Source organism: Magnolia sinica, chromosome 1 (genome assembly GCF_029962835.1).
Source record: "Magnolia sinica isolate HGM2019 chromosome 1, MsV1, whole genome shotgun sequence".
NCBI lineage: Eukaryota > Viridiplantae > Streptophyta > Magnoliopsida > Magnoliales > Magnoliaceae > Magnolia > Magnolia sinica.
In genome coordinates, this window is record NC_080573.1 from 9,013,903 (window position 1) to 9,026,166 (window position 12,264).

A 12,264-nucleotide genomic window follows, 5' to 3' on the forward strand; every position below is an offset into this window, starting at 1 on the left:
GCCAACTGAGTTTACTCAGTACGATAAGAGCGTACTGAGTTAGTACGCAATCCGATTTCATTCTCTCCCGGTTTTACTTCTCATTCCGTCAGTGGTCGATTTCCGCTCTCTCTCTCTCTCTCTCACTCTCTCTCTCGTTTTTCTTCTCATTTCTTCTGGCTAATGTCCGCCAGCCTCCCACCCAGCCCCTTTCAGAAACCCCCTTCTCCTTCCTACCCCCATTGATTTTGATCTTTTCATTTCTCAAAAGCTCTGGTTTTCCCTTTCTTTGCTTTTATAAATACTGCAAGTTCCGCAACCCTCTGATTTCTGTCTGAAATCTCATTCTCCGTTATCTGGACTTTTCTTCTTTCATGGTTGCCATTCTCGATCTCACTCCTGCTTTTGGAGGATTCCGTACGACCAGATGGCCGAAAAATGGTCGGATTCCCGGATTGTACGCGACGAGCCTGATGACGCTGATGATGAGGAAGAAGGAGAAGATCTCTACAACGACAGTTACATGGAGTCAGATTTTCTTCCCCCTTTTTTCGTTTTCGATGTATTGATTTTGGGGATTTATTTATTTATTTTTTATTTTGGGTTTTTAAATTTTGACGCAGAGATTACTGTCGGATGGATGAGCATGATCAGTACGAATCGGTGGGCCTGGACGATTCGATGGAGGATGAGAGGGATATTGATCAGATCATGGAGGATAGGAGGGCAGCAGAGGTGGAGCTCGATGCGAAAGAAGGAAACATGGGACTGGTGAGTCGGAAGCTCCCTCGCTTCTACATGATCAAGGTAATGAGATTTTAAGGGAGAAAAATATGAACTGATTTTTTCTCTTTCTTCTTTTTCGCAAGGGATTTAGGTTTTTTATTTTTTTTATTTTTTTACTGCTTATGATTATGCATTTAGTGTAATGTTCAACATTCTTGTTAATAAAATCAGGTGGAGCCCACATTTCGGTGACCCAGACTAACAATTGGTGGGCCCCACATGAGTTGCTCGACACGCCTAAAATTATCCCCACCTGGAATTGTCATCAACAAGATGGGTGCATTATGATCCCTGTTAATTATGGACGGTCTAATATATGGGCCATTGGCTAAGACCATGGTTTTTACAGTATGCCCATCTGTAATGGAGCTCACCAGATGAATGCTTTTCATTGTTTTGAATTGATGAGTGATGCTATGACAAGAAAAGAGCTCCTTTGGATACATTAGATGCATCTCAATGTGGACTGATTTGATTCGGTTCCAATAACTGATTGGTATTGCCCCAAATCAAGTAAAGATCATCGAAGTAGATGTCGATTACCATTATATCCAAAACAAGGTATGAAAGAGTAATTCTTTTAACCCCAGTGATTCCTAGAAATGATTAGTGGAGTGAAAAGAATAGCAGTCCATTTTCTTCAAAGAGCTCTTTTTTCTACAAGAGACAATGTCCATCCTAGAGATCTCCTATCTTCACTTCATTATCCTCAAAGAGATCTCTTATAACTCCATTGTGTTCACAGGCATGGATGCTATGTGGTAACCATCATTGTGCAATTTGATCTATACTTGCCTATGCTATCTAATTGAAATCCTGTGATTTGAGTTGAACACTATTGAAATTATTCGTGGTAACTTGAATCCTATTTGAATTTAGGTAAACTAGTTGTAGAAATTCACTCAATAACCAAAAAGTGGCAGTGCATGAAGCTGTAGGATTTTTGAGATTTTTCTCATGGATTTAAAGGGAGTTGAGATAGAATTGCACCAACAGTCTAAAGTGGGCCTTTTTCCTATTATGATTCTGGATGTCACAACTGAAATTTGATCTTGGTTTGTTAGAATATTGTTGGTTGATGCATATTCTATATTTCCAGGTCTCTTAATTATTCATTTTGTATTAGTTCCAAGATAAGTTATAGATCTTGTGATTTGCCAACCATTTAATCTGGCCTTCTTAATGTTACAGCCTAATCCAAACTTGTAAATATCGATATTATCTAATCTTTCAAATTCTTTACATCAGTTCAGCTTTGAATTCATGGGGCAATTTGACTTGGTAGCATGGTGATTATTAAGCACCAGATCATTGACATCCTAGGATTTGGTTGCAGACACAGATGATGAAATTAATTACAGGCACCCAAAAAGGTCTAGAGCTGATTTCAGGCCGCCAAGAGGATCAAGAAGCTATGATGATACTGATGGCGGAACACCAAGTTCACCTGGAAGATCACAGAGAGGACATTCAAGAGACGATGTGCCAATGACTGATCAAACTGATGATGAGCCTTATGAGGTTCTGAATTCTCAAATGCATAGGAAAAAAACTCCTTTTCTGTATTCTGCTGCAACAAATAGTACTGCGTTGCATGTTCGCTTGAGCCATCGAAATCTTTCTTTTAACTGAGTAGAGATGGATTTGACAGGAAGAAGACGATGATGAAGGAGAGTTTGAAATGTATCGTGTCCAAGGAACTTTGAGGGAGTGGGTTACCAGAGATGAAGTGTGCCGGTTCATTGCTAAGAAATTTAAGGAATTCTTGCTTACGTATGTGAATCCAAAGAATGAATAAGGAGATCTTCCAAAATGGAGAAAATAAAGGACAGTGGTGATAGTGCATTACCCATCCCTTCACTTATCTAAGAATCCCTGAAGTGAGTGACTCCTTGCAATAAAAAGTTCTGCAAAAATAAAGAAAAATGATAATATATATGATGGAGCAGTGACTAACAGGTGACGATGAAGACAAATGAGTATTTAATGAAGCTTTTGGATTTAAAAATTTTACCAGCATGTAGCTTGCTAAGTGGATTGTTTTGATTCGGAAGAACTTGGGGTTGTGCAAGATGCTGCTGCTAAAGTGCTCTGAAGGGATGGAGATCTTGTGAGAACTGGCGATGCAGCAGGAGAATTGACTACAACATTCTTCATGTTGTTAGTATTATTCTTTGTTGATTTCTTTCTCCACTCCGCTCTCTCCTTTCCATGTGATGTTCATTTATCAAAGGGATGGGCCATCATATGTAAGCCACACAGGATAGGATGGTGCCAAACTTCTAATTGAAATTCAGGTGGAATTTACGTCTTTGATGGACTATAAACTTAAAGGGAATTGTAGTTCAAATTCAAATGCATTTGATGCCAATAATTGAATATCATTGTTTTATAATCTCACAGGAGAATCTAAATTTCATGTACTCCTTGTTTTTGTTATGTGAGTGCATCTTCCTATGTGTTGTCATTACAATGCTACTTGTCCTTTGGGAACATGGTTCATGTGGTTTGTATTGGTAAAAGTAGGACCTCATGAGTCAAGATTTTTCTTCCAGAAATTACTTCAAACTTCATTAAATGATAGGGTAATTAGGTTCTCATTGTCCTTTTTTTAAAGTGTAAATCTTACTAATTGTATTCAATATGTGCAGAGAAAAGCAGTTGTATAGCACATGTACTTGGGAAGGAACCTGCTGATGTTTACAGAGAAAAGCAGTTGTATAGCACATGCCTTTACTTTTCCTTTTTGTTTATAACCATCTTTTGAGATGGTTGGCTCAGTTGTTTTTTGTTGCATTGAATGGTTGGTGTAGACAACACATCGTGGTCCAAGATGAAGTCCTAGCCAATAGGGGTTGGGCCTTATTCCCATCAAGGCTGACCCAAGGTTGTTTGAATATGTTTCAGGTTGACAGTTCGTTGACTTTTTTTTTTTTTGCTTTCATTAATTTGAATTGGGCTTATTTGTACATTGATTTTTTTGTATGTATGTATTAGGTACTTCTTCAAGGTCTTTCTTCAAGGGATTTGATATGTGGAAGGAAGAAACTGTAATGAAGGTAAAAAATCAAAGATAATATGGTTTGCTAAATCTGTTTCAGGCATATGAATTACTAAAGAATAAGCGGAGAATTGTGAAATCTGAACGTTTGAACTTTTTAACTGTCAAAATGCAAAAGGTTGTCCCTCCTGAAAGACTTTTCAATGATTTAGATTATAGTAAATGATTTCCTTAGTCAAGGAAGGTTTCTGGATTATCTTTTGTTGTTTGACAGGAGCACGAATTTTGACCATGAACAAAGCCTTTTAACTAAGCTGAAGCAACAATGGGGTGGCCAACTTATGTTGTAGATGGAAGGAATGGTCTGTCATATACTAACTACTTGCCTGAGCTAGTTGCATGCGTGCGTGTGTTTTCTTCTTCTTTCTCAAGGGATTTCTTGGTGTTGTTCTTTCATGTTTTTCTGGCAATGCAGGTTACTGATTTTCCATTAGCAAGGGAGAATCAACAGAATGTTTTGAAGCTCCATGCCCATTTCCATCCTTATATTGCTAACAGAATTTGTCCTCTACCTTCACTATGGTTTTATTCAGGATGATGGTTTTCATATCTTTTCTTTTCTTTTTCAAACGATTCAACTACTATGTTCGTAGCTTGCTCAGCTCCAAGATACATACATGTTGCATCGTATTTTAATTAGACCAAGCTATTCAGGGTGATGGTATTTTAATTAGACCAAGCTATTTATCTTGCATCGCATATCTTGGGTCATTATTTTGTTCACGATCATGTTAGTGGAAGCTTCATTTCGGTTAAAACACCTGATATGTTATTGGATCAACAACAATTCAATGCTTGGACTTGAGTTTATCATGAACCATTGGCGTTGACCTTCTTTTTGGATGCACATTTTATCGTGTTTGCATGAAGAAAGCTAAGATTCAAATTGATATGATCTGCAACCTTTATCAAAGAAAAGCGCCTCATTTTCACTTCTGACACTTTTTTCCCAATTATTTCTGGTCATAATTGATTTATTATCTATTGTTCATACAAAGAGCTTTGGGATGATAAGCAGTTCTTTATAGATCACCCTGGTGCGGTTCCCATCACTACTGCCCAGGTAAGGAATGTTACCATGTTGGTACAGCCACTGTTTTTCTATGATTGGCTTTAGCATCCTTTTGTTTGGGTTCCATCTCCTTAACTGTTTAATACATTTTGCTAGTAATTTTATTTTATACTGAAGGGAGAAGAGCTGAAGAAGCTGATTGGAGCTCCTTCCTACATCGAATGTAGTTAAAAAACGCAGCAGGTATGCTCTTTCCTCAGTTTTCTTTTTCATCTATTTTATGCTCTAATATCAAAATGTTTACAAAGTTTGGACTTTTGAGGAAAATTCGGCAACACAATCAGTTAGGGCCTGTTTGTGTGCCACTTAAAAATGAGTGCATCTCATTTTAGTTAACCACAAGGTATTCCATAGAGGTAAGCCTGTTCAATCATCCCCTCACGGTTTTAAAACATTAGTTATAACTGAATTTTGTTCTAGCCTTGGTTATTTTTATTACTATTCAGGTTGTATTTTGAACTTATTATTTAATATGCACTCTGCTGCAAGGTAACAATTGGGTCTCCAGCTATCAAGTCTCCTCTCACTGAAATATATGTAAGTATGATTTTGATTGAAAATTCATGGAATTAATTTCAAATCATGATGAGCCATATAGAATAGTGAGTTTTTTTTTTTTTTTTTTTTTTTTTGCGGCCATGTGTATGAATGTATGCTTTATGCAATTAACTATGTTTTTTTCTTTTTAATTTATTTTTTATTTTTTTATTTTTAAATTTTAAACTTTCCGAACTAGCCAAGCAAATTCTACATTAGAAACCAATTTCTCATAATAAATAAAAGATTTATATATATATATATATATATATATATATATATATATATATATATATATATATGTAAAAACAGGTAAAAACAGATTGAAAACAGACCCAACACAAAAACCACTTAAAATGGGCAGCAGGTGGTGCTAGGCAGTCCACATTGAGGTAATGTAGTTTGAAATGTTGGTGAAAAACTAGTTTGAATTATGAACAATGATCATTCTAGAAATTAGCATTATAGTCATTGGATGGGATGATTTAACATTAGATTCTTTCACTAGACATTATCATTGGTCATCTCTTTGATGCTACAGTCCTATAACATTTTTTCCTGTGTTTCAATTTTCATTTGCTTCAATGTTTCTAGTACTTTTTATATTATTGCTCTTCAAAATTTTTAATATTATTTTTTTTATTTTTTTTAAAAAATACAACCAGGAGCAATTTCTGGCCCCTAAGCGAATCCTCTCCCCAAAGTTAGAGCCAAACTTAATGGAAGAGGAAGAAGAGGATGAAGCGAGAGCCAAATGTTGAGGCCCTTGCTCTTTCCAATCCTGGGACTAAACAGGAAGATCAGTACACCACCATGTTCAGCGATGAGAACCCAAATGCTTGTTCTATCATGTAGATGGGTTTCTATATATGGAGGGAAAGAGTCATGGTTTTTTTTTTTCCAGATCCTTTTAACTCGTGTATGTATGTCAAGTTTCCATGCACACCAGTGTTTCTGGTTTATGTTATTTAAGTGTACTTCCCCAAGATGTTGATGAGAGACTTTCGTCCTTTTCTGTTTTTCTTGGTGGGGCTGCACTACCTCACATTTTCTTAAATGGTGGTGAATCTTGGAATGTACACATGGTATGGCTGCACATCAATCCAGGAATTCCCCACTTGTAACATATTCCAAACCATCCAATTTGTTTCCAGTTGAAATAAAATGACCAGCTGTCCATGACCAATGACAGAATTAGATGGTTAATGTAGTCTCCATCATAGCCATATTCAATGGTGCCCATGAAATAAAATGACCAGTCTGCAGAAATCTTGATCCATTTTCTCTGTGCTGTTCCTGGATGGGGTGAGAAAAATGTTCAGGTACTTCATCCTTTCATTTTGTCCTTTATTTTTAATATTTTATGTATAGCAGTGCAGTCAAATTCTCGTGAATGAATGCAGGTTCAGCAACAGGTTATAGAGATCATTACTTATATAGCTTCTACAGTCCAAAAGTTCCTGAAAAGATGTGTGGTGCTCTGCATTCTAGGTGGGTATTAGTTGTAAATGGTTTTTTTTTTTTTTTTTTCATTCTATAAAAGTTTTAAATGTGTTACATATGTTTGATATGACTGTTATTTTCTGCAAGTTAACTAATGTTATCAGCTATGCCTTCTGGAAAAATATCATCCAATGCAACTCGGTATTGTCCAAGTCGTATCAGTTTCAAACTGAAATAAAACAAGACATGACACCAGAATGGAACCGAGTCAGATCAGTTCAGGCCGAGTCAGGGTGAGTCATACCAGTTTCAGTCCCAGGTGAGTCACAATCCGAAACTTAATGACAATTGAAAACTGATTGCACTGTATTAAATGAACCTTCACATTTTCTGCTTGACCAGTTTGTTGATGTCTGTCATACCCATTGTCTGCTTCACATTCAAGCGATACTACCATAGAATGATGGCCAGAAATGGAGATGACAGGGGAAGTAACAGAGCGAGTGGCACGGGATGTTCCTTGTTGACATTGGCACCTGACATGGTCAGGAATTGCACTAACGTGACTGTGGTTTCACAAATATCATATCTCCCATTGCAATTCAAACAAAACCATGAAAAATGGAATAAAAGGGAACTTATGTTTTAACTCATGGAAATCATTATTGGATAATAATAATAATAATAATAATTATTATTATTATTTTTTCCTTTCCCCCTCAAACAAGCTCCCATTGTCTTATGTGATCACATACTTTTTTTTTTTTCTTTCACATTTGTTCATAATTGTGACCTAGCAATAAAAAGAAATAAAGAAAAAGCATCCTGGCAATAATTTCATACAATTTTGACTCGGGGATGGAAGTGGTAAGGTTTATCACCGTCTTTCTCAGGGATAACTACTCCGAATTCACGGAGTTTCTCTGGACTTCTCATAGAGATTCCTTGAATCCCCGAGGAAAATAGAAAAATAGAAATGGATTCTAATAAATTTAAAATAAATTGATTGATAATTGTCCAATGTGTATGTGTCCCCTTACACCATAAATAAAGAAAAAAAGTAAACCAAAATTCATAATTACCAAAAATTGAAAAATTCTAACTCTAATAAAAATCTTAATTCTAATAAAACTCTTCTAAAGCCTAATTTCTAAAAATAAAAATATCAAATAAACTTTTGCTAGAAGAGTCTAATATGATTACAAATTATTTTTAAAAAGAAGAAAAATCTAAAACTCTAAAAATTAAAAAAATTATAAAAATTGGAATGACTAAAAACAGTAAATTTTCCTTAGGGCCTGTTTGGGAACATGGATTTGAAACCCCCTGGATTCGGAACCCCCTAGATTTGAAACCCCCTGGATTTGAAATCCTTTTGCTGTGTTCGGCACCCTAGATTGAAAAGTAGCTATTCATAGTATATTTGCAGGGGTTTGAATTTAATTACTAAATCAACTGTAATATCTCTAATAAGTGAACTTACGTAATTTTTGACGCAATGGTTGTAATAAGCCCGCTGAAATAAATACTTTGCCAAAAAATGATGAAATTCCAAATCTCAGATGGGCCACAAGCACAAGATCACGTTCGAGTAACTAACCAACAAATTTTAACCATTGATTTACATGGACAATTAGTGATGCAATTCATAATCTAATTATTTTAGGATATCATTAGTGTGTCCAATAGATTAATAGTCTAGTGATACACACGTTACACATGCAACCATAGGAATGATTTTAGATGTAATCCAAGGTCTCACATTGGATTTGAAACCCCCTAATTGAGGGGATTTGAAACCCCCTTAGATTTGAAACCCCCGGTTACTTTATGGTGCCAAACAACCTAGGGGATTTGAAATCCCCTCAAATTCCCCCACATCCATGGTGCCAAACGACCCCTTAAAATTTCATTTCTGAGTTGAAAGTGCTTGTTTTTTGGCGAAACAGACAGACGCGACCCACGTTGTAGGTCAGTTCACACTGAATGGCCCGTTAGAATAAAGATTGATATGATGTGCCCCCCGTAACGATATCAATATCAAAAGTTATTGCCAATTTACGGTTCACCTTCTTCTCGTCGAACATTGCTAGGAATGTATCTGTGCCATGACCTACATCAAATTTCCCTGAGATTCTCAAAATATGTTATTTAGAGAATAGAGATTTTCATGGTTTTCAATCTAGTTTTGGATTTAAGTAAAAAATGGAGAAACTTGAGATTAGGAAAGTCTGCTTTCGTCTCTTCAACAACTGATAATTTCAAGTCAATGCAATGAAAGCTAAGGAGTAAGATTTTAAAAAAAATAAAAAAAATACTCTTAAATATAGACATATATCTAATAGTAGCGACCATGTCAAAAAATAAAAATAAAATCTAACTGTAATGACCACATCGCAAAAAAATAAAATCTAATAGAAATGACCACATTGAAAAAAAGAAAAGAAAAAATGACCACATCCCACTCGACCAATCCTTGTTTTGTTACACTGTAACTTAATGACAGTGTCCGAATTTCATGTTTGCTACGGAACAGTCCCTTTGTCTCCCTCACTAGCTCCAACAGATGTTAGTGATGCAGCTCTCGATCGCTCTGTAACCCTAGTTGTTGTGGCGATTTCTTGGCTGGACTGGACATTGAATGTTTGTTCAGCTCCCTCATCCAAAATAATGGAGCTTTCTTCACTCGCAAATCTGATGACCATGCCACGAACCATATCATGCATTTTGGTATATGCCAAAACCGATGTCTCCCTTAGAAGGCTAACCACTGCACTCGCCATTCACCTCTGCATCATAAGCACCCACTTTAGAACAACAAAAAACATGAAAGAAAAATATGTTGGTATTATGAGAATTCATACAATAGCGCCATCTAAGAAGGCGGAAATCGATACTATATTTCTACTGTACAGATGACCCATGTACCAGTTTGGTTCTCAATATCCAGCCCTCGGAGAAATCAGCGGGCTTGCAAATAGATGATTGGAGCAAAACAACGGTGCACATCAACTGATCAAGCTCCGTTATTTGGACGGTGGGAATTATCTAATAAGTGTGATTATGTAACATGGCCCATCAACAAAAAGCTTCCTTTTCTTAATCTTGCACTTCATGTGCCAATAACCATGTATCATTTCCAATGGTTGCATGGGACTCTACCCCAAAAACATCTTAAAATATTAGAAGATAGTTGAAACTGGAACATAAAAATGCTGAGAATTACCAAAGGAGTGAGATAGAGAAAGGAAACGATGAGATCCCAATGAAGAACTGACTCAAATCCCTGCAATGTATAAGTTTGAGAAATGCACTTCTTATATAACATGTTCCAAGCTACAACTGGTGTAACATACTATAATAAATATATTAATATAACGCATGTGATTTTTACCGCAATATTTCCTCCCGCAGTGGGATTTTACCAAATAGTTAGGCCAGTAAACGATATTGCCGACGAAGGCAATTAAAGCTCATGACACGCCACACGTCCCAACGTAGCATGAGACCTCCTGGATCTAATCCATCCATCAGAATGGAATAACTATATTGATATCCTAGATCTAGAATCAAGTTGATCCACTGGTCAGGTGGACACAGCTTTCGAAACAATGTATGGCTCTGAAAAACTCGACTAAAAGTTTCTAACCAATTCACCTATTTCCAATATTTGGGCTCACATGCTTAGTGGACCAGATTACGTACATAGAATATGGTACCGATCTGATGGATGGATTGCATCTTACACTCATGTGCCTTGATGGCACTTGTGAGCTTTATTGCACACGCGCAGAGCACTAATCAAAGCTGTAAACATAATGTCATGAGAAATGCTCCAGTGCTCTCAAAGCACTATAAGTCATAATACTGGTCCATTTGGATGGTTCAGTCTATCAATCTGAACCGTATATAAACTCCAAAACACATTTCATGGACTGCCATGAAAAACACACACTTATCAAATAATTTAATTCATCCTTAACTTGGCCTTATTTTTTATATCCATCATTTTTCCTGGTTATGGATAAGATGATTATGCTCTCCTAACAAAATTGATTCAGAATCGTGAGAAATCCGTGATGGGTCCTAACAAATGGATGGTCAGATTGTTCGTGGGACCTAGCTTTGTATAAGCAATATTGGCCGTACGTGTTAAAGACCATTGATCAATGGTTAATTTGTATTGGATTGGTGTGATGTTTGTATGGTAGTGCATGAAACACGGGTTCAACGTAAAGAACAATTTCAATCAATGAATTGGACTGTCCAAGTGGACCGATGAAAATAGGAGCACCATATCTTATTGGGTCTAAATGGAGTATTTATCCAATATGATAAAGAAGAGAAAGTTGAATCATATTGGACAACTTACTTTATTGGCAAGCAGGCACGCGGATCATTGACTTCAAGTGCGTTCGTGGGTCTTTCTGGCACTGCTGTAAGAGTAAACCCTACTTTAATAATCTTTCCTACAACATGCCGCTCTCACATAATTCAGTTTATAGTACGGTAATTTCTTTTTTATATCTATTTTGGCTTTGATCAACAACTCTCACGTAATTCCATCTATCATATTTTAAATTGATAATTATGGCGCAAGAGTGACGGCTACTTATTTGCGGGCCCCATAATAATACGTTTGTTTGATCCACACCGGTCATTCACCATAGATCATGATTTGAGTGACACAAGAATTGTGGTTGGGATCTTTCCCTTTGGGAGAACTTAGGGAAGGATCCACCCAAATATAATTCTTTTAAACCCATGGACTAGCTCTCCAAAGCATATGTTGGACAAGTACAAAAGTGATGAGTCCAGTGTATTAGAGTGACAAATATTGCCTGGATTTTGAAAATCTCATAACAATATTGTAAAATTGCATTAAACGATATCATCATTGTAATATTAGAATATTTTCAAAATGTTCACTAATTTAAATATATCACATTTTATCATGAAATTATTATGATATTAATTAAAAAATTAATAAAAACCCTTAAGGAATTTTTATATAATTACATTATAAATTTATTTATTAATTCATACTAAATATTTTTAATATTTTTCAAATTCTCAAGAAATACCAGAAAATTAGAAAATCTCCCGAGTTTTCCAGGCTGAGTTATTGTTGAGCATGGCATTTGTGACTATGGTGCACAGTCTAGGGGAGATCTAATGCGTTGACGAGTGCAAATGAGTGTTGCTACAGATACAATGCAGCGCTCAATTAGTGAATATCTAAAATATGTTCAGGTTTCCGTTGTTACAACTGGGGTCCATTGGTCAGGACAGCTAGATGTTAATTAGGTGACCGAGGTCGCCGCTTATTGTTGGTGCTCGGATTGATTACAGAGGTCGTGCTCGGCATCAGAGGTTGAGCTTTTAC

At 36.3% G+C, this 12,264-nt stretch overlaps 1 protein-coding gene across 2 annotated transcripts; it reads left to right on the forward strand.

Annotated features, from left to right (window-relative positions):
* The first annotated feature begins 217 nt into the window (after positions 1–217).
* LOC131238914 (DNA replication licensing factor MCM2-like) lies at positions 218–4,620 on the forward strand. Of its 2 annotated transcripts, XM_058236502.1 has the most exons (4): positions 281–507; positions 603–786; positions 2,102–2,286; positions 2,417–2,586. In XM_058236502.1, the coding sequence occupies exons 1-3, from the start codon at positions 407–409 to the stop codon at positions 2,255–2,257; spliced, it is 441 nt and encodes a 146-aa protein (XP_058092485.1). In that variant the 5' UTR covers positions 281–406; the 3' UTR covers positions 2,258–2,286; positions 2,417–2,586. The 2 variants fall into 2 exon arrangements, with proteins under 2 accessions (XP_058092489.1, XP_058092485.1); XM_058236506.1 differs by lacking the exons at positions 2,102–2,286; positions 2,417–2,586 and adding an exon at positions 3,417–4,620 and having other exon boundaries at positions 218–507.
* The last annotated feature ends 7,644 nt before the right edge of the window (positions 4,621–12,264 follow it).